This window comes from Ricinus communis, chromosome 9 (assembly GCF_019578655.1).
Source record: "Ricinus communis isolate WT05 ecotype wild-type chromosome 9, ASM1957865v1, whole genome shotgun sequence".
Taxonomy (NCBI): domain Eukaryota; kingdom Viridiplantae; phylum Streptophyta; class Magnoliopsida; order Malpighiales; family Euphorbiaceae; genus Ricinus; species Ricinus communis.
The window spans coordinates 965,633-988,953 of NC_063264.1; the positions used below are offsets into that span (position 1 = coordinate 965,633).

Here is a 23,321-nt window from a genome sequence, read left to right on the forward strand (position 1 = left end):
ATAAGAGATGAACTGTTGGTAGGCCCAAATCAACAGCTTCACATCACATGGAAGTGAAATATCAAAGAGGCGTAGACAAAATCTCTATATGAAATTAATTGAAAACGTTGCCTGTTTTGCAGTTAGGGAGCTTTCTTTTTCCTTTTCAAATTCTTGGGACAGACCCCCCAAAGGGATATGAAGTTTGGCTGCAATAATTTGAGATTTGATATGGTGTAGCACCTCACCATTGTCTGTCAAGGCATCTTCTCAGATCATATAGTTATTTTAATTGGTGACAGAGGCATATTTCATACAATGCCCTACCATATGAGACTGATCTCAAATAATGCAGTGTACCCCTGCAACTGCTGTACGAGTACCCAATTGGAGTTACGGTTATAAGATAATGTATATGTATATATAATTCATAAGGGTCGCCTTGTAGCATATCTTTCCATAGTCACGTGGCGTCCTCGTGACTGTAGAACACCCATGAACATGAACCATATGGGGACTAAAATACATAATAATATGTGCTTATTAGGTTATAAAAAAACAATCCTTACATGTTGATTACGAGTAATTAACAAGAGCAATATCAAATGAATATTTTATTATAAATTTATAAAATTATGTTCATATCGTACCTTTGAATTGATGTATCAATAATCTTAGAATCCTTTCGTTTTTCTAAGCTCTTTAAATATTTGAATATAGTATATATATTTTATGAGTTGTTTGGATTTGCACTAACATCAAAATAAATATATATTATGTAATTTAGGTTATAATCAAAAGCTTTTTGTCGTTGAAATATTAAGATTAATAATGAGAGATTTGGAAACAATCAGCAAGGAGATTTAATTTCAAGGATAAACGAAATCTTATTTTTTTGACTGATGGATTTGAGTATATTTATAAAGGGATGTAGAAAAGTTTATATAATCAGGTAAAAAAATTGTAAGAACAAAGGTATATTTTTCATCTATGAATAAATTGTTCATAGTTATATATTTTGTAAAATTGTTCCTTTACGAAAGCTAAGACTTAAAATTAATAATATAAAATTTAAAATCATAAATACAAATGGCGTCGCAAGCATGGGTATTAAGCTAGTTTCTCTACTCGGATTAAAATTGTAGTTAATAAGAACTTGGGGGGGTTTCACCAGGCAGTTGGAAGTTTTATATAAGACAGCGGTGGCTGGCTGTTGTTCCTAACAACTCGTCGCTTCCTCTTAACAATAATGGGCACCAAGGCTTGAAGCAGAAGCACGTGTACTTCGATTCCAACTCTACCCATGATGACCCATCCAGATATGATGTGTACGCTGCACCAGTTGCAGTGGTCCTCCTGCACCCTATTACAGAATAATAACAATCTTTCGAGTTTGACAACCAGCAATCGGTCCATAAGATTTTTCTTTTCCCCCGTTGAAACAATTAACGCACTGCTATTTGCTAAAAGCAGCAGACCCGCAAGATTAAACTGAACCTACAATTTTGGGACGACTGGGAATGCCAAGAGGCATAATTAATTAAACCATTATTACTTCCCTGATATTGGTAATCAACTTTACACGAAAAGAATTAAATATTTACTTCCGAGATCAGCCTCATAATCTAAAATTTTTGAGAGAAAAAAGAAAAGAATTTTAAATTTTATTCAGTTGGACTGAATGACAGGTTTCTTCACTTTCCTGATATAACGCTGCTGATTGAAACAGACTTCATAATGTTTATTGCCAAAGAGCAAACAAGTGACGGATGTTAGAACTTGAATATAGCAGCCCCACTTGATGGCTTTGAAGCAAAAACGTACAGGCCAAGATCACTCTTCTTAATTACACCCTTGTCAATCCTTGATTGGAAGAACTTTTCCTGATTAGATAGATTGCAGAAAATGTTAATATCTTCAGTGATTCTATACAGCTTTCAACATAGACAAAAAGGCAGAGAATATTTTGCAGTGATAAAATGGAAAAGCACCTTCAAATTTAGGATGAACTGTGGGACAATTGCCTCTTTCACCAAAGCTACTGCACAGCCACCCCATCCAGCACCTGTAAGCCTTGCACCTAGAGCACCATGCTCCCGGCAAACTTTTACAAGTTCCTCCAACTCTGGACAGCTGTCATCAGTAAGAGAAGATACCAGTGTTTATACAATGGAAGAGACTTCGAAGAATTAAATTGTATTCAGCAGCAGGCGCACAAAGGAACATAATTTGAGGATGTTAAGCAAATCCATTTCGCACACCAATGGCAATTAAACCATGTTCAATTTTATAACATGTCAGAAAAGAAAAGGCAAAATATGCAGCTTCTAATTTTATTTCCAAATGCATGAGAAGTGGCAGGCCAGTGCTAACTACTGTTATAAATTCAACTCTTTAACAGAATTATGGTGACAACTGACAAATCTCAGCATGTAAAAGCAAATTCTAGTGAGTAAAAAATTGGCGAATTTGTACCTGCACTCGTATAGAATGCTACAGCTGTAGTGGCTCTCGTTCATTAAGTCACCCAGCTTCTTTAACTTGTCCTCGTCACTGTCATACAGTTCTTTAGGATTTAACACTTTTTTAAGTTAAAAACACATAGTTACCACATACATATTACATTTCTAAGATCCTATAATACTGGACCAGTAAGTGTTGATAAATAAAACTATTAATAAGAGAAACAAATAGGTTTGTATTTTCTCCTTGAGCCAATATATTTCTACCACAATCCAACTATGTGAAACAATGCATTGACATGCCTCAGAAGAATTATCAGAAATTGAGGTTTTAAGGGTATACCTTAGCTTTGATGATACTGTGTCCTTGAAAGCATGTACCCGCTTAGCCTCAGAATATACATGGGCAGCCCTCTGATAAAAATAAATGAAATCAAAATTAAAATTTGACTTAAACTAGAGGAGGCTAAAGACAATTATTGCCTCTAAAAGAAGATAAATGACAAATCAAGGACAGCATCTTTAAAATAAAGAGCAGAACTTGCCAAATGGAGATGAAGTGATAGATAACATAGTAAAAATAAAATGGACAAAATAAAGAACCCTAACTTCAAAAAAATCCTATAGAAAGATCTGGAGAAAAAAAACTTGTCTAATGTCCGTAGTAGAAAGCAAGTGTCTGCATGTTATCATATTCATGTGGAGTACAAATGTACAACTAATGATACTCATGGCTACAACAAGAAATGATGGTATCACCTTTTATCATCAGCTGGATGAGAAAATGGGCAATGACAATTATATAACTTTAACTGCTCCAACTCAAAAGTTAAATATAGTACCTGATGTAACTTGAAGTGCTTGGCTGCTTTTAATACATCCAGTGAAGTTGGAGAATTGCTGAAAATTGATGACAGATCTTCTTCAGTAATTTTTTCAATCTCTTCAGCTGAATATGGTTCCTCTTTCAAAAATTCCTGCAGCATAGCAAAAAGAGAGATAATTTGGTAGTACTGTAGAAAACTCAATTATTATAAATTAAAATGATTAAAAATGGTTTTCTGGCTACATGAAGAAAGAATCTATAGTACAATGTATAATTAAATGTTAACCAACATGGAAGGGGGTCATTGTTTTATCAAATTTCAAAACAGTAGATACCTTAACAGCAACAACAGGATCAGCAGAATCACGAGTACCAGCAAATGACACACACAACCCCTCGACATCAGAAAGGGTTTTCACTTTCAATATAGCATCTTGGGGTTTCATCCCAAGTTTAACTCCAAGCAAAATCTAAATAAAGATCCCAAGAGAGCAATGTTAGAATTAAGGCAAAACTGTTATTATATAACTTGTAAGAATATGCGTTTTCTACTTCAAAAGATATTCGTTCATTCGTTTATAGATAATCATTCAAAACTAGAACTTCGAAGTTTAGCTTCTTCTTTGAACAAAGGAAGAAGGCCTTTAATTAGGGGGATTTCAAAACGAAAACAAGAAAGAGACATAAAGGGATATACACAAGAAACCTACAGCAGCAAGTCGACATTCAACAACTCTATTGTTGTAATTTGTAGCAGCAGTGACTGCCTTTTGAGATTCTGCTAGAGAATGTGATATTACAAAAGTCCCACCAGCAGGAAGTTGAACATCAGTGGCCCGAATGGGATTGAAATCAATAAGCTCTGCAAACCCAGTTTGGGCCATGACAGAGATTGCCTGCCAAGTAAAACAAATTAAGTATGTTGTACATGCACGAAAACATTCCTTTCACAGTTCAAATCCAATCATTTTGTTTCGATCTATCTTGTTCTAAACTGATTCAACTCTGTTTTACATTAAACATTGAAGGACTAAACCGACTCTAACAAATGTATTTGGCAGTGCTAATTTATACCAAATGGCAGAGACAACAGAAGCATAGAACAATGAGAAAATTGCACAAGCTAATACATCAATCACTAACTAATATAAAGCGAGTCAAATATGTTTAGAATAATGTGTACAATAAAAAGACATTGGCTCAATAGTTTATAACTAATAGGCTGCCGCAGCATCACAATTCAATAAAAGAATAAGAAGATCAATGAATTTAAAATATAACCTGGTCCATTCCTCCAGATTGTGTTCCAATGTGCCTTTCACACTCACATGTAAGCTGGGCAATTTCTTTCTAGTAAAAGAAAAACAATGTTAAAGACAAAGTCATCGAACAGAAGGATAGGCATATGGATACGACTAAACAAAATCTGCATGGGCAATTTCCTCGTTAGCTATTCCATAAAAACACCAAAAGAAAAAACCAATCTTTTAGAGCAAAAAGATATATAAATGGAAGAGTTATTGTACATGTGATGTCTAGTAGCATTACCAACATGACTCTTGGGTTATTGCTTTAGAAATTTTATCCATAAATTGCAGTACTAAATAGAAGTCGGCATAACTACAGTCCAATTAAAAAAATTGATTTCAAAGAGGAACTCATGTCATGCGTGTAATTGAACTTTTGGGAATCAGTAGTGTTTGCTTCCAGTAGGCCAAGTATTATTATAATAAGGATTACATTGATTACAAGTCTATGAAGTTGACCATCTTGTAGATGTGAAAGTAAGCACTCATCAATTATGCTTTTATGCATCAAAATCCAAGCATAATGTGTCCATATTAATTTTTATCCTTAATTACCCTCAAGAGAGAGACTGGATAATATTTTTTACTGTATACCTTTGGAAAGTTCACATTAAAAGCAGCCATAATAGCAATTGTAGCTGAACAAACGAATGCTGCAGAGCTCGATAAACCAGAACCTAAATCAACAAAAGACCAATTTAGTCTATGATGTTTAAGAAAGAAATACCCTGAATTCATAATTTTGATAATACTAGCAGATAAACTTCTAAGAAGTGGTACACCTGTTGGAACAATTCCATCAACGATCACATCAAGTCCAACCAGTGCACCAACATCAACTCCTTTGGTTTTAGCAAATTCATAGAAACCTTTGTACCTGGAAAGCACATAACCTCAAAATTAAAATGCTACTTTTGCTGTTCTTTGGAAGAAAAAATCTTAGTTTTTCCAATAACTCAATTTGATTCTTGCAAAATCACATCATTTTTACATGATTTATTTCTTTCAGAATGACTAAACACAGATGCCTCTTTATAAGTTGAAAAAGAAGATTCTATCATGTATTACCTATCCAAACAGGAAAATTGAATAAATATAGAATCCAATTGAATTAAATTCTTGTATATATATATATATGTGTGTGTGTGTGCGTGTGTTCTATTGGTAAAGAACTAAAGAATTAGATTGAATAAAAAAATAAAGTACAATCATCCTTTTGTAATGCTCTTTTTGCATTTTGTACATTTTAAAGAGTCCCAAAAATATATTGCTAATCGACTAAAAGATTTTTATAGACTTTCCAAACACTTTAACTATCTATTTCAACAAAAATAAAATAATCAATTGAAGCATTTTTAAGCATTTGAATCTCACCCGCAGATAAAATAATGTCCCCATCTATGATTTTTCAAGTCAATTTCCTGCACAGTTAATATAAAAGCGAAAAAGAACAGTGAGCCCCACTTATAAATCATGTAACAACAACAAATCTAAAATCAATTATATTAAATAAGCCTTTAAAAAGTAATTATTAGGTGAACAAAAAGAAAAAAGAAAAGTAGACAATAATTATTAGAAGATTATGATTACTATAAAGTACAAAAAGCAAATATAGGTTAAGAGAGACGACCTGATCAGGATCAGCAGGATAAGTACAGAGCGCATATTTATCATTAACATTAGCAATTCGTAGAACCTTTTGACCCTCGGCGGCGTCGTGTTTACGAATTCCAATAATTGTGTCTTGCCGGATTGCCATCGGTAACACTGAATATCCTTCATAATCAATATGTTCTCCAATCAAGTTTACTCTCCCTGCAAATTATAACAATACTCGTAACCAAACGTCGCAATTTAATTAATTTGAAGAGGTGAAGAAGAAGATTGACCTGGAGATCGAGCAAAGACATCAGGAGGATGACCAAAGACTTCGAGAAATTTCGATTTCAGTTTGTCGAATCGCAGCTGAGCTTCTTCGAGTTGCGAACCATCTCCGTAGACTGGTTCTAGTGATGAGTAAAGTGGAACTGGGAGTTCTTCGTGTTTCGCCATTTTCGATAACTCCGTTTCTTCTACTTAGTTCACCGATCACGCACTGAAAACAATAATGATAATAATAATAATCACTGCTTAAAAAGGAAAAAGATAGTGCAACTTTATACTATTTGTCTTTCTATTGAAACAAAAAAAAAAAGAGAGAATTTTTAACTTTTAGATAAGATATTAGATTATTTATCCAATAATAACAATAGTAATGAAAAGAAAGATAATGATTAATTAGTGATTGGATTAAAACATAAAGATATGATAAAATCATTACCCTGTGTGAACTGCCTCCTTATGACTCGGTAATCTTTAACTGATTATTAAAATAAAATATTTGTAGGTTAATTGTTTTCTCTCTTATATACATATATTTATTTTATTAATAAGCATCCCGTTGATCTATAATTTGTAGTCACTATATTTAATATATTATTTCTTAATTAAATAATATTTTTATTTTTTAATATATTAACAATATATTTTTTTATTAAACAATTTAATGTTTTTAGTAACTAAAAAATATAAGACATATTTATTATATTTTTCATTGTATTACTATTATATATATTCAATTTTAGTTAAGGTATATATATATAATCTAATTTTATAAATTAATTAAAAATAAATAAATAAATAATAATAATAATAATATGGTTTGCACGATGATAATAATTAAAACAAGGTATGCTATTTTCTTATTTTTCTTTCACTTTCTTTTTTTTGTTGTTTTTCAAATATAATAAATTTTTTTTTATTTCAAATTATTCTAATATGCTATACATGTACGCTATCATATAAATTTCTAAATATTAATATTATTCTAATTTTAGTAATTTATTAGATTAATTATATAATATTTGATTATTAATTAAATAATTGTATTATTTTTATTTATTTTTAGAATTTAATTAATAATATTTAATAATTATAAAACTTATATAATAATTAGAAATTATATATAAATTTATGGTAATTTATATTAATAGAAAAATATATAAAATAGTTAAATTATTTAAAATAATACTAATTAATAATTTAGATTAAAAATAAATTTATAATAATGAATACCACAATTCTACTCTGTTAAAATTCCATTCCTATTTTTATAAAGTAAGGAACATATTGGATACCGTGTTTGTCCACATGCAATGGTTTGCACGAGAAATAGCTGATTTTGGTCTCCAATTTATTACTTGACATTTTTACTGAGAGCCCCATAATTGTGCCCTTTCTCTCTCTCTCTCTCTCTCTCTCTCTCTCTCCGAATTTTGTCTCCTTCTTATATACTCTTTTCTTTTTTCTTTTTCCGTTTTTTTTTAATTCTCTGCCTTTTATTTGCTTATAGGTCTTTTAGTGAGAATTATAATTCTGTTAGTCATATTTCGTAAATAAAATATATTTTTACTTACATATTTCATTAATAAGGATTAATAAGTATGTTATGATATAAAAATAAAAATAAATATTAAATATAAATGTATTCAATTAAGACTTTTAAAGAATTTGATAGAGTATAAAAGTTAAGATGTATTCAATAATAATTTTGAAAAACTCTCTATTAAATCATGAGGTATTTAATATAGACTTTTAAAAATTTTAAAAAAAATTATAAAAACTAAAAAATATTTAATTATAATTTTTATAAGATCTTTAAAAATAAGCTAGTGTTCAAAAAGTCATTTAATTTTCATAGATATTAACTTTTATATACTTTAATGATTTTTTGGAGCGTGTATTCAATTTAAACTTTTAAAGACTTTGATAAAGTTTAATAGCCAGAGTATATTCAATAATAACTTTGAAAAACTTTGTATAGGTAATGAGGTATTCAATTTAGACTTTTAAAAAGTTTTTAAAAGTTATGAGGTATATAATTATAACTTTTATAAAATCTTTAAAAGTAAGTTAGTATTTAAAAAATCATTAACTTTTATAGATATAAACTTTCATATATTTTAATTGACTTTTTATGCTTGTTATAAAAAAAAATTCTTAAGATTTCTCTATTCACTTTTTATTAAGTTTTCAATAAACTTTTTTTATAAAAAAAAACTCATATTTTTTATTTTCAAATTTTCCTGCATTATCGTCTTTATTTCTCTTTACTATATTCTTCATCTTAAAAGATATAAGAAATTATGAAACTTTAGAATTTAAAAGTTATTTACTAATAATATTTTCTTATACCCACACATACAAAAAAATTAATTAAGAATTTTTAATTTAATTTTAAAAGGGTTTCATAAAAATATGAATTTAAAATGAAATTTAAAATAAATTATTTTGAGTAAACAACACCATAATATATAGATTTTTAAATTTTATAAGGAAGGTTATTTGGATAATTTTTCTGTTGGTAAGCATAATAGTCAGTTTAAGTATTTATTAAATAATTTAGTAAGCATTGATTATTATTGATTTAAGTATTTTTTAAATAAATAATAAATAAAATATAACGAGTATAACATGAATTTGGTGGTTTAATTGAAAACATATTGTAATGTGATAATTTTATATTTTAAAAAATTGTTCTCTTGATAAAAAAAATAGTATTCATACTGTGATATAAAAAAATTTTAAAACTGGTATGAATTTAATACGACAATGAAATGAAGTGTGTTATTTTATATATAACATTATGTGAAATAATATTTAAAGTAAATGGAAAAGAATGAAAAAAATAATAAAAGCAAAATGAATATATTTATTTTTAAATAATTAAATATTAAATAAATAATAGTATGTGAAAAAATCAATAAAAATCTATCAAGGTCTATAAAAGTAATTTTAAATAATGTCTTTGAAAATCATTAATTAAAGTATAATCTCCGTAAAATTCATTAAAATTCAATGAACTCTTTAAAGGTAATTCATTTAAAAATAGTCTATAAAAGTCTTAATTAAATACACCATCTTTTATGTATTTTTATGAATAAATTTTCTTAAGATTTCTCTTTCACTTTTCTTTAAGATTTCAATAGACTTTTTTTAAAAAAAAACTCATATTTTTTCTTTTTAAATTATTCTGAATTATCGTTTTCATTTTTGTTTATTATAGTCTCCATTTTAAAAGATATAAGAAATTAGATAAAACTTTAGAAGTTAAAAGTTATTATCTAATAATATTTTCTTGTACCCACAACATATAAAAATTAATTAAAAGTTTTTATTTAATTTTAAGGGGACCCTTATAAAAATATATGAATTTTAAATAAAATATTTAATGAATTATTTTGAGTAAACAACCCCATCATATATAGAATTATAGATTTTATTAGAAAGATTATTTTGATAAATTTTTCTGTTAGTGAGGATAGTTGTTGGTTTAAGTATTTATCAAATAATTAGTAAGTGTGATTATTATTGGTTTAAGTATTTATCAAATAAATATAATTGATAAGTATTTATCAAATAAATATAATTGATAAGTATTTATCAAATAAATATAATTGATAAGTATTTATCAAATTCGGTAGTTTAATTGGAGATAAATTATAATATAATAATTTCTTTTAAATAATATGTTTATGTTGTGCTATAAAAAATTTAAAATTGGTATGAATTTAATACAAAAATGAAATAGAATTTATTGCTTATATATGGAATTGCATATAACATTATGTGCAATAATTTTTAAAGTAAACGTAAAATAAATGAAGAAAATAATAATAATAAATGATTAAATTTATTTTTAAATAATTAAATAATATAAATATTAGTATGTGAAAAATCAATAAAAGTTTATCAATATCTATAAATACATTTTCAAGTAAAGTATGTAAAAACCATCTATAAAATTATAAATTTTGTAAAAGTCATTAAAAATTTATGAACTTTTTAAAAGTAATTTATTTAAATTTTTTTTATAAAAGTCTTAATTAAATACACAATTCTGAAATATATATTGTATTCATAATAATCATCAATTGTGTTGATGAAATAGTAAATTGCAATTATGTAGAAAGAGCGCTCCACTCGAGCGCTAAACCACGTATCAACGTTATAGATGTCTTTTGATGAGTCCAATTATTTAAATATCAAATTTGATATCTTTTTTTTTCTCTACCACTTCTATAAAGAGTGAAATAAACACCTATATACTAGAAGACTATAGAAGGAGAACCCCAAAACTCCATAATGGAAGACTATAAAATTTATCAAAAAACACTAATATTTACTTAGTAAAACTAGTTAATCTTTTGGCCCACTGCCGATCGTTTTTTGATCAGCATTGGTTTTTTTTTTTAATAAAATTATTTTCAATATTTAGCAAAATAGCTCATAAACTTATATATAACTATAATAAATTTTGTTAAAATTCATTATACATATAGATATTTAAATATTCTTTTTTATTCATTCCAAGTTGATTTGTCGTCGAAACAGATAACCCTCCTAAAAGCAAATACGTTATTATTTAAATTAAATTCTAAATGTATAAAATTTTAATCATTTTAAATGTAGTGTTATTATTCAATAAGTTGGAGCTCATTTTAATATACAAAAGAGAAAAAAGTAGTCTAATTTGACATTGCCCAAACATATCCTTATGGCTCATTTTTATTATTTTTTTAATGAAATTGTGATAATATTATTTTTATTATTTATTTTTATCTATTTTTTATTATCATAAAATTTTAATATTTATTATAAATATAAAATTATTATTTTTATTGATACTTTAATTTTTTTTAATTATATATTCATATATTATTAACTATATTTTGCTATAATTTAGTATATTATGATATATATTTTTATATTATTAAAACACATTAATTATAATAAAAAATAAATAATAATATTCAATTCAACCAATATAAAAATATAAAATAAAAATAATAATTCTATATTATTTACCTGGTTTTGTAATAATACAGGTTAAAATCGTATCATTTTGGTATTCTTTTAGGTATAATTTTTAATATTTTGAATAAAATTATAAAAAATAAAAATTATATAAATATTTTTTTGAAAAATTTATAAAATATATTTTTTATTTTTTTTAAAAAATCATGTCCCATAAAAATTTCTTTGATTATTTTTTTAGAAATTTTTCAAAAAGATCCTAAATTTAAAAATATATCATTCTTATTTTAAAAAATATTATTTTTTAACCTTTTTATAAAAAATACAATATAATTGTTTTTTGATTGTTCTCAACTAATACTGTATTTAAAAAAAAATAAAAATACTGTATTTTTAATATTTTTTATACAGTAAAAATAAAAAAAATTACATCATATTTTTTAAAAAGAAATGGATATCTTTGTTAATTTTTCTATTTTCTCTAGTGAGAGAAGGCCTGGGAATACAATGAAGCCTAAAACTTTCTTAACCCAACAACAAAACAGAGTAAAAGCTGAAACTAAATAGGCTCAGCCCCACAAACACACAGCAGCAGGCAAGCGGCAATAGTTTTGTTTGCTTAACGAAATAGTGTCGATACCTCACTTCCTCTCTCTCCAATTTTCGCTCTATAATTGTTCTCTCAGCATCGGCAATAGCAATACCAATAGCAACAGCAGCACTTCTAACTCTACTCTTCCTTTTTTCTATCCTCCAATTCCCCTTATATTCTGAAATTATTAGGTTAAGCTTCGATGGATAGGCACAGGGGAGACCGCTACGGTGGCAGCCACAACAACAGTAACGCCGAAGAGTCGTATCATAATAATATTAATACTAGTAATCGGAGACCTTCTCGCTTCTCAGACGGCCCTCCCTCTCGCTTCTCTGATACTCCTGTTAACCGCTTTTCCAACAACGGCTCCAATTACGACCACCACCGCCGTAGCCCTAACAATTATCGTGCTGGTGGTGGTAACCGTCCCTTTGATAGCCCTCCTGGTGGAGGATTTGTGCCAATGGGAGGCACCGGAAGTGGTGGTGGTGGGTTTCGACCTATGGGAGGGGGAGCTGGAGGTGGAGGTGGAGGTGGAGGTGGAGGGTTTGTATCTAATTATCAGGCTCTTCCACCGCCAATTCCGCCTCCTCAGCCTCTATCTGGTCAAAAACGAGGGTTTCCATTTTCTGGCCGTGGGAATTCTCCTGGTAAAGCTTTAAATATTCTTTTATTTATTTTACATTTTGAGAATTGTAGTGAACTGCTTTGATACTTCACTTCTTCAAGACTAAGCAATTATATATTTGATTGGTTTAACACTTCATTATTTGTTCATAGTCAGAAAACAAAAAATTTGTGATGCTATTTTTACCTTAAAGCTCTACTTCTTTTCTTTTTTCTTTTTTCTTTTTTCCATACAGATCATACTGAATGTGGTAGTTTTGCTAAACTCTTTGTTGGATCCGTTCCAAGGACTGCTAGTGAAGAAGACGTAAGTTCCATTATTTGATGCTCGGGATGTTGTTTTAGTAATCACTGTGGAATCATGGAAGCATATGATCGGGCTAATAATTTTAAACGTGTGTGTGTGTGTGTGTGTGTGTGTGTGTGTGTGTGTGTGTGTGTGTGTGTCTATATATATATATATATATATATATAGCATGCTTATAGCGGGAACCTCGCATTAACACGACCTTCCCACTATTGACCATTGGCAAAGCTCATATATGGTTCATCTATGGTTTATGGCCCATTTGAGTTTCACTTGCCACTTCTTGTTCCTTCTTCTCCTGTTATCTTCAAGTGATAGTGACCTAGGTATGCCATATAGTTACATTGGTCATGTTGCATCAGTAATTGTAGTGTGAGTCTATCTGCAGTCATAGCTTCTGTGATTATATAATTAATTTTTTTGATGTTTTTCGGTTCAAATTCCTGTAGCCTGTTTAACTTCTTATATGTTGCCAGATTCGCCCCTTGTTTGAACAACATGGAAATGTGATAGAGGTTGCCTTGATCAAAGATAAGAGAACGGGACAACAACAAGGTACATATAAATTCTATTTCCGATGAAATAATTGTGATTTATACCTATCTTATTTCAGGTCCTCTAAGAGGCTGATGGGAGCAAAGTATGCTCATCTTTCGTCTCAGTTTGTTTTTGCAACAAGTTAGGGGGCTTGTTGGTTTTGGTTGTACCCTTTTTGTCTACATCATATCAAAACAAGAAGGCAACACTTGTAAACTTACTAAAAACAGTTTATGTATAGCAGTTGGGGGCTTGAAGATGATTAGATCCTCGTCCTATCATAGTGGCTGCAGCATTGGGGGCATTACCCAATAAATCATTTGTATTGGGAGTGTCTCTTGCCATATTGTAGCTTTTTCCTTTTGTTTTTAATGTCAGGATGTTTAAAGGAAAAATTTGTACATGTAGTGACATGGAAAACAAAAGACTTAAGTTATTGCTTTTTGAATGGGTGTTAAACACCATGCAAATTAAAGGATGTTTGTGGTTTGTTGTGATGTTATAAGCCCTGGGGTGTGTAAATTTTAATGGCTTTGAATATCTACCTATCAACTTATAAACCGCCAAATGAGATGGATTAGGGTTTGGATAGTTTTTCTTATTTAGTTGGTTACTGGCCGATGAAGTGAGGCATGATTGCTGGTTATATATCCTTAAAGCGGCTTTGTGGATTATATGTTCTTTTCTTAGAGTGATGGATGTTGTGTATGGATTATATGTGCCTTCTTCATACGATGGATGTTGTGTATGGTAGTTGTCTGATTATATACTTCTTTATATCCAAGGTAGCTGGTTGCATTAGTTCTACCAATTGAATTTTATGTGAAGCTTTGTTAGTAACTGAGGCAGGATGCTTGGGATCTATGTCATGTTATGGATCCTTTTTCTTTGAACATGGATGTTACAGTTATTGGCAATCCTGTGTGGAGAACTGAAACATATTTTACTCTCTTTTTTATTTTTCCCTCTTCTTGAGAAGAGCCTGCTGCTTGTGAGATGGATATCAATTTCCATTGTGTAGTTACTTCTTGTATTTGGCCAAGGAGTTAGTTCTCCTGCTTGAATCTGATGAAACCTATTATTGCCGTTATTATGTGTTAGCTGTGTGGTTGTAGTTCCTGGTTTTGCTTGCTTAATGATGAACAATTACTTGGCAGATATGTTTGGTATGAACCTGACAAATGCAATCTATTTTACAAATTTTGGGGGAGGCATTTGTGGTTCTTATATTCTTGTGGGTCATTTGTTGTTATCTTAGAAAAATTTGCGTATCAGGGTTCTTTTATTTCTTATACTCTGAATGTGTGAGTGGTGCTCCAGTTTATTATATGCAAGCACTATTCAATCTCTTAATTTTTATGTTTGAACTTGTGGATTGTTGTCAAATTGTTATTGGTCTACTCTTTCTTGTGAGGTTGAGGGTGCTTGTGTAACTAAGGCTTATTCTGCTGGTTCTCTGGTTTGATTTTCTAACAATTTGTTCAACCCAGTTACGTTTTCCGTGGTTTGGTTGACTGATGACTTATATCAAGTAGCACAGAGCTTTTATTTTTACTTTGGGGTAGATTAATCCTTTTTGATGGATGCTTGTTAAATCTGTACACTCCCAAGTTTCCTTATCACGGCTTCATTTTTCTGTGGGAGATGTGAATGGCGATATAGTTTGTGGATGCTCATGGATGTATGGTGCAATATGCTTTTTTTTTTTTTTTCCTTTACGAACGCCAAATATCGATATCATTTCCTCGCGTGAACTAATTTTTAGTTTTTCCGACTGTCAATGTCAGTCATGTTATGTTCTCCTTTCGTGTAGTAGACGTATTGAGTCATCCACTGTTTGCCTATTAGTATCTGAAATAAGATCATGAGATTATTGTGCAACCTTATGGATGAGACGCGATATACTAGTTAACATTTATTATGTTTGAGCTCTTCACAGTCACTAGAACTCCTTTTTTCTTTTTCCTTTTCTAAATGTGTGTTGGTGGATATATACAGGGTTGGCAATGGCATAGCTATAATTTTGGGGATGTCAATCATAGTGTAGTTTTTTTTGTCAGTGGTTGGACAATCAATGTTGGTAGTTGAGGCATCATCAGTATGATGTTCTGTATTCTCAAATTAGTTGTTACGCAGTAGACATGTTTGAATTCTTAGTCGCGCATACTATAGATAGAGTGGGCAGAAGGTAGACATAAGCTCCCTTTAGTTTACTTTTCTAATGCACATTTTTGTGGCTGCTCGGACACCCAAATCAACATGGCTATGTTTAAATTTTGGAATATTGGCCTTGAGGTTGTGAGAAAGAGCTTGTACAATATTATTACTTTATCATTTGATTGTAGCAAGCAGTAATGAATTGTCGTGGTTAGATAATGGGCATTATTTCTTCTTGCAACTCGTAATGTTCTTGAGAATGTAATAACTGGTTGTAGCGACAAGATGAGTTTATCATATCTTCTTCTGTGGGAAAGGATCAATTTACCTTTCCTGCTTTCCCTTTTGGCATCTTGTACTGTTTCTTTCTTGCACTTATATTTGGTTCTCTGATCAAGGTCCTGGGCATTGGAGCAATGACTTCCACCAAGAATCACATGCAAGTGTATTAAGTTTTAACTTAATTGGCCTAGTTAATATTCTATTTGTTGACTTCTAGCCATTCTTTTCTCAACAAAAATCCATTCAGTTTATTCAATATTTTGTAATTTTATTTTGGTATTCTTCTTCTTCTTTTTTTTTTTTTTTTCTAATTAATATTTTGGAGCAATGGAAGTAAAACATAGAAATTTAGTAAAAGTGGGAACTCTTTTGGCAGGTAGGCATCTACTGGTATTTGATGGTTTTCTGAGTTGCAATGGGAAATTTCAACAATAATGCTTGTCATTTAATAGCAAGTTCTGTTCTAGGTTTTTCCTCCTGTATCTAGAAAGCATATGTTTCTATAATATACTGTGCTCTGCTTCGAGTTAATATCTACTATTTACAAATCAAAGGAAGAAACGTAGGGGATAACAAGGACATGCCATTTAAATCTGGTTTTGACTTGTATCAGATGCTTTTCTGTGTGTTTGAGTGAGGACAATAGTTGTTTATTAATAATGGAATGTTCTCTCAGGGATTTTCTCCGGGAACTGGTTAGACCAGACAAAAGGTCCAATTGGATGTATTCTCTAGGGGAACTGGTTGGTTAGACCACAGGGGAAGGGTCCAATTGGGCTATAGATATTGCAGGGTTCATAAAATGTTCATTAGTATCTATTCTGATGTGTATTTGAGCATTCCTTTCTGTCTTCTTATGGTGATCTGAGATGGAAATGGAACAATTCATGATTCCAGTTTGGATTTGTTCAATCTTCATTTTGCTAAATAAAGTTTGTGGTATTTGATTGGAGGGTTGCCAGGTCGGGAATGGGGTGGTAGTTTTAGGTTACTTGTTCTAAATCATCTTTATCTTGTTTTTTCCTTCGTTATCTTGAAGCTGGTAAAGTTTGATAGTTTGCAGAATTTACATTGTAGTTAATTAATTACCTTTAGTTTTTACCATCTACAAGGGAAGTGGAGATGAGAACATGTTGCATCTAGTTTTCTGTTAACTGTATGAACTTCTTATATCAAATGGTTATCAGATTCTCTTCATTTTGGTACCAAAGGGTATTCGTACAAGTTGGAGTGCTTTCAAATGCATAATTAGTAAATTCTAGGGGTTATATCTGCTTTAAGTAGGGACTTTCTGAGTGCACCTTGCTATTTCCTGGATAGCTATCCATTGAATGCCTGCAGCTTAGCATATTTACCGACCTGATTTAGGAGCAAATTAGCTTTGATTACAGAGTTTAATGGTTAAGTTTTAAGTTCAGGTTAGAAAGGTACAACCTTTGAATTCCTTAAGTATTGTGTGTATGTGTCTGCACCTATCAGTGCTTAGCCGTTAATTTTATACGTGTTTTATTTGATTACATATCTCTATTATTGATTGAGAGGTATACCTTACCAAATAAAATCAGGTTGAAAACCTTTCACTTATGCAGGATGTTGTTTTGTAAAATATGCAACCTCAGAAGAAGCTGACAGGGCCATCAGAGCTTTACACAATCAACATACTCTGCCTGGAGTGAGTTTTATCCTAGTGTTTGTTTTGCAGTCAATAAGACCATTCTAGTAGTTCACATCTTAAAACATATTTTCTCCAGGGAATAGGTCCCATCCAAGTAAGGTTTGCTGATGGGGAACGAGAGCGTCTCGGTAATAATCCATGACTTGCTGAACTATTAAATTTGAGTGGTTTGTTGTATTCTTCAACTTTCCAGTATTCATCATTTTCTTTATATATTCAAATTTCTCCTAAAATGATGATTTTATATGTTGTTTTTCCCTGCTGATAAGATTGAGTTGAATGTTCTCTATTCGTAAACTTGGCTGAGTTAAAATGTCTTTTGTCCTGAAACTTATGCTTTGTAAATAGACGAGAGTGTGCATGTAGTTTTTATCTTGAAATTTTCAAATTTCTAGTTTTAATACTTCTCAAATTTATTTCTTTGATGGTAGGTGCAGTTGAGTACAAATTGTTTGTGGGGTCCTTAAACAAACAAGCTACAGAAAAGGAAGTTGAGGAAGTATGGTTTATACATCAGCTGGTTTAAGTTCATTCTGCTACTTAAAATGAACACTTTTTCAGCACTTTTCACCCCTATGAAATTTCTCTTGACATAGAAGAATCTTTTCCTACTTTCATTATGAAGATGTAAAATTTGCTGCTCTGCTCTCATGATGAGATAACTGATCATTCTTATGATGCTTGTAAAGATTGCTAGTTTTACACTTCTCTTTGAAGGCATGAAAATTGTAAACTTACCAATATTTCCTTTTTCAGATTTTTTCACCATATGGCCACGTTGAAGATGTCTATCTCATGCGTGATGAAATGAAGCAAAGTCGCGGTGTGTTTTGTTTTTCACTTTTGTTTGAACAAAAGATTATGCACTTGCTTTTTAATCGAGGATTCCATTCGTTACCCTGCCTTTCTCTGCCATACTATGATATGACATGTTTGTCCTTTAAAATATTAGTAGACTACTATCAAATGAGCTTTCTTTGCCTTGCTATAGATCTGACATGTTTATCCCTTTAGATATTTGTGAACTAAATCAGATGCTTGATTCTAATAATATTAATTTCTTTTCCCAGAGCATCCGCAAAATTACAGACTATATCTGCTATTTCGGTCATTAGAAGTTATCAGATGGTTGATACAGATTAGTTTGTATTATCAGATCTGTAGATCAATTAGTCAGCATGTTCTCTACTGTTCTGGTTATTTCACTTATCAATGTTTGCATTTTTCTGTTTTTGGTGCTTTTGTTGATTCATTCTGAAGGATGTGGATTTGTTAAATACTCTAGTAGAGAAATGGCGCTGGCAGCTATAAATGCTCTTAATGGAATCTACAAAATGAGGGTCAGCACACTTTTTTTTCTTCATCCTTTTTGTTTTATGTTTGCTGAATTTGTTTAAGGGATACCTTTTTTTTCCCTTCTTTTTCTATATTCTGAATCTCAGGGATGTGATCAACCACTCACCGTTCGTTTTGCTGATCCTAAGAGGCCTAGGCCTGGAGATTCAAGGTTCTCTGGCTAATCACATTTTCTTCTTTGTTTTTGGTCTTCTTTGGGCCTCCATAATTGGGGATTGGGGGGCTGAGGGGAGGGGTTGGGAAGGGAAAGAAGATTGATCCTACAAGCTTTTATGTACAGTGACTTTGGCATTAACCCTTTGGATGTTAGATAGTTTTTCTTCTAGTATTTGTGACTTATGCTAATAGCTCGTTGTGCTATCTCAGGGGTGGTCCAGCATTTGGAGGTCCAGGCTTTGGCCCTCGGTTTCAAGCTCCAGGACCAAGGTATTTTCTCATGTCTTTTCATTAATATGGTGAAAATCAATTATTTGTGATTTATGCTAGAAGAAAAACTATCTTTTTGTTTACCTGCTTTCTACACCATGCTTTTCTTGCTCACTTTTGTTAGATTGCCACCCAATTTTGGTGACGCTGTGGGTGATCGAGTTCCACCTAGTGCATGGCGCCCAATGAGTCCACAGAATATGGGGCCTTCCCCAAACGCTGCTATCCGCGGTTTTGGGAGTCAGTTGATTCCTAGGCCGGGTGAACTTGCTGCACCTCCGAATCAGGTAAGGATAACTGGTGGTTATTTGATGTACAGCTGCTGCTACATTAATGAATGAGCTGGAATATTAGCTTGCTGTTTTGGAAAATGACATATACTAGTTACTGGTGATTGTTTGATACTACTGGTGCTGCTAGGTTAATGGCTGAGCTGCAATTTTGTCTTCGGGACGACTAGAAAAAGCTGTATTTTTCTTTTATAATGAATTGATGATCTGATCAAGTTTGAATTTCCTGTTGTCCTCTTTTAGTATTGGAGCTGTTAGATTGTGGGTTTTGTCCATTGCTTATGATTATTTTTACTTTTCTTTTTCCTGCACACAGATTTTTGTTTTAATGCACTATTTCCTGTACCCACTTTTAGCTAGAATTTCTGATCCCCAGTTCCTTAGCTCCAAACTTTTGTGTTCTATGCTCGTTAGGGTGGTCCCTTTGGTGGTCCTTCTGATGGTGCTCGTCCAGGACATATGATTTCTTCTACAGCACAACAGGTGTGCGAAGAAATTATTTTGTTTTTTTATGCCTGCATATATTTTCATGGTTTTCCTATAATGACTAGGATACTGTTTGATTTTTTTTCCCAGAGTTTTAACCCGTCTTTACAGCACGCCCCACCTGTCGGCCAACAAATATCGCCATTACAGAAACCCCTCCAATCTCCTCAGCATTTGCCACCTTCTCTTCAATTACACCCACAGGTTACATCTTACTCACAGACACAAACATCCCATGCTGGCCAAGCACCTTTCTCTCAAGCACTGCCATCACAGCAGTATGTTGGTATGAGCGGACAGTTGTCTGCTTCTCAACCTCAACTTCAGCAGGGGACACCACTGCAACCTCCTTTGAATGTCAACTTACAACCTCATTCTATGTCTGCTGTTACAAATCAACAACAAATGCCTGCTCTTGTCCAGCAGCAACTGCCGCCGCCTCTTCAACAGTCCCCTTCTCAGTTAGCTCAGATGCTGTCACAACAGACACAAACTCTGCAAGCCACCTTTCAGTCATCTCAGCAGGCATTCTCACAGCTGCAACAACAGTTGCAGATGATGCAGCCATCAAATCAAAATTTGCATCAGAATTCTCAGCCTACTAAACAGCAGGTATCATTGGATTATAGGGTAAAGAGCATTCTTGGGTTAAACTTTAATAGGGGGGAGAGAGAGGGGCCAACAATGGCTTATCACAATGGTGAATGGCAAGCAGCATGGGTTAGGTTAGGTGTTCACAAAACTTTCATTGTCCGCATAACATTTCTACAGGTTTAGATATAATAGGTCAAGGTGCTTGTTCTGGACCTTGCTTTTTGTCTCCTGTACTCTTATTGGGAGAACTAGGTTATGTCCTGCATACCTTCCATTGTAGAAACTATTTCCCTAGATTGCATCACATTCTTTCGATCATTTCCTTTTCTATTGTTTGAGCTCATTATTGTATTATCCATTTTACCATTAGATATATAGATCTATATCATTGTAGTTTGTGCTAAGAATGTTTCTTTCTTTGCAATAGCAGTGGCCAGGGATTGCACCACAAACGGTTGCTAGCACGGCTCCAGCTGCATTGGCTGCAGATGTGCCTCCATCTACTTCCACTGCTCCTGTAATAGCACAGCCAGTGTGGACAGAGCATACCTCACCTGAGGGTTTCAAGTACTATTATAACAGTGTGACTCGGGAAAGCCGGGTGAGAAACTAGTTACTTTGCTTTCTCTGTTCTAAGCATTTCATCTTTGAACAAAATGCTAAGTTTTCTCTGTGCTGAACAGTGGGAGAAACCAGAGGAGTTGACATTATTTGAACAACAACCAACGCAGCAGCTGCAGCAAATGCAGCAAAAACCCCCCATTCAACAGCCTCAAACCCAGTCAAACCCTCAAGCTCTGCCCACCCAGCAAGTGCCACAGGTACAACAGATGCCACATCAATCTCAGTTTCAAACACAGTTCCGCCACCAGCAGCAGATGCAACCAGCTTCATTTCCTTCATCGGTCAGTATCTATATGACTTAATAGCTTTTAAATAATTGGTTTTCCCGTGCTGATTCTATCATGTTGAAATCCAGTATGCTGCTCCTGGAGTTAGAGTTCAACAGGATGCTCAGGTAATTATCTTAACTTGCATTTTTTGTGGTTTGATAAAATATCAATAGAACCTTTCTAGGACTTGTCTTCAAGACTTCTCAGTCTACTCGAATGAGTAAGCATTCGATATGAAGACCTAGTTTTCTAGTTGCTCTTGCTGTTTGACTGCTTATTCATCTTCCATAGTTGGAGCTATGTTATGACATGCGCAAGATCCCTTTAATATAAATGTTACAAGGGCATCTGCCCAATGTGTTTGGATTTAGTGTCAGATTATGCAAGTGTTATAGGCAAAAGATTACCTTTGGGAAACATTTTTGGCCGAGTTTCATAGTCTATATGCAAATGGTTCATCATATTTGAAGTGTGTTTTTCCCTGGGTGGTTCTGTTGAGCTGTGGAGTGAACTGTGTTGCACAAAAGAGGTTGACTTACACAATGCAATGTAAGAACAATTTGGAAATGCAACAAAATGGAAAATTTAATTTGATTGCTAGGTTCGTGCTTTACTGGTTCTTCTGCTGTATTGAGTGCGTTAGAATATGTCAATGCTCTTAGTAGGAAAATGGCTTCTGCATTTTTGTAACCCGATTCTATTGGGAGTTCATTATAAATATGCAGCTGATTTTCATCTGTGTTGTGGATCTTTTTGGCTTTTCAGGAACTTAGTTATGCGCAATTACCTGCAGCATCTAGTTCAGCCAATGATCCATCACGCATCCAGGTATCTAATTTTGTTTTTGCTTGTTCCCTGATCATTCTGTAATTTTACTTTATTTCTGAAGTTGTCTTCTGCTGCAGGGGCTTCAGTCTGCTCAGGAGTGGATGTGGAAGAACAAGGCAGCAGGTTCAGGTAATTGCATCTGTTTCTAAATTTTGTTTTATGGTAGTTGGAAAAAATATCAAAGGAATGATGGACCAAAAGGCTTTCAACTTTCAAGTCTCTCTAAAGTGGTAGTTATATTTGGAGGATAGCTGTAAATCCCTTGAGTGGCTTATGTGGTTTTCTTTCCTTCGCTTTCTTCCTAATTGTGTTTTCTATTTTGAAATGTTATTTAATTTTTTTGTTCCAGGAACATGAAATGGATGAGTGGAATCTTATTCTAAGGCAGCAAAAGGGCAAAACAGCTGCTATCAGGTTCCTCACAGGTGAATGGTGGCTAACTCAGTGGCAGTGCAAGTGTAGGCAATGGAAGGACTTGCTATGAGCTTAAGTGCTAATGATATGTGAAACTGGAACGGCTCCTCAATCCTCCAGTTTTGTTGGTTAATTTGTGAGAATTACAGTCCTGGTTCCACATGCCACATTAGTTCATGGGGAAAATAATGCCCCAAACTGTGTATTACTGAATAATTGTGTAACATGCCCCCTATGTACCGTAATATGCAGCCGTAGGAGCAGCAGTATGCACTATTTCTGCTCCCTCAGTAGAAATTTCTAGATGGCTTTGATGCCCGTAAAAAACCATTACTGCTGGATTGGCCCAGATTCAGATGCACTTTCAATCATCAATAGTCTGTTAGTTAATTACTGATTAAAGCCGTTTTCTAGTATCCTTAATG

At 32.3% G+C, this 23,321-nt stretch overlaps 2 protein-coding genes across 4 annotated transcripts; one reads left to right on the forward strand and one right to left on the reverse strand.

Moving 5' to 3' along the window:
• Nucleotides 1–1,512: 1,512 nt before the first annotated feature.
• On the reverse strand, nt 1,513–6,751 carry LOC8258843 (galactokinase). The gene is made up of 13 exons (XM_002519207.4): nt 6,464–6,751; nt 6,205–6,389; nt 5,949–5,995; nt 5,357–5,451; nt 5,169–5,251; nt 4,549–4,617; nt 3,978–4,163; nt 3,603–3,737; nt 3,284–3,418; nt 2,785–2,855; nt 2,455–2,532; nt 1,971–2,112; nt 1,513–1,862 (listed from the first exon to the last, which is right to left on the reverse strand). The coding sequence occupies exons 1-13, from the start codon at nt 6,624–6,626 to the stop codon at nt 1,752–1,754; spliced, it is 1,500 nt and encodes a 499-aa protein (XP_002519253.2). The 5' UTR covers nt 6,627–6,751; the 3' UTR covers nt 1,513–1,751.
• Nucleotides 6,752–11,948: 5,197 nt separating this feature from the next.
• On the forward strand, nt 11,949–23,298 carry LOC8258842 (flowering time control protein FCA). 3 transcript variants are annotated; one of them, XM_015719256.3, is made up of 19 exons: nt 11,949–12,674; nt 12,888–12,958; nt 13,435–13,513; nt 17,524–17,606; nt 17,686–17,737; nt 18,041–18,108; nt 18,366–18,432; nt 18,870–18,949; nt 19,052–19,116; nt 19,332–19,391; nt 19,516–19,678; nt 20,096–20,164; nt 20,258–20,779; nt 21,189–21,362; nt 21,445–21,666; nt 21,741–21,779; nt 22,420–22,482; nt 22,560–22,611; nt 22,832–23,298. In XM_015719256.3, the coding sequence occupies exons 1-19, from the start codon at nt 12,224–12,226 to the stop codon at nt 22,837–22,839; spliced, it is 2,388 nt and encodes a 795-aa protein (XP_015574742.2). In that variant the 5' UTR covers nt 11,949–12,223; the 3' UTR covers nt 22,840–23,298. The 3 variants fall into 3 exon arrangements, with proteins under 3 accessions (XP_015574742.2, XP_015574743.2, XP_015574744.2); XM_015719257.3 differs by having other exon boundaries at nt 21,192–21,362; XM_015719258.3 differs by having other exon boundaries at nt 18,047–18,108.
• The last annotated feature ends 23 nt before the right edge of the window (nt 23,299–23,321 follow it).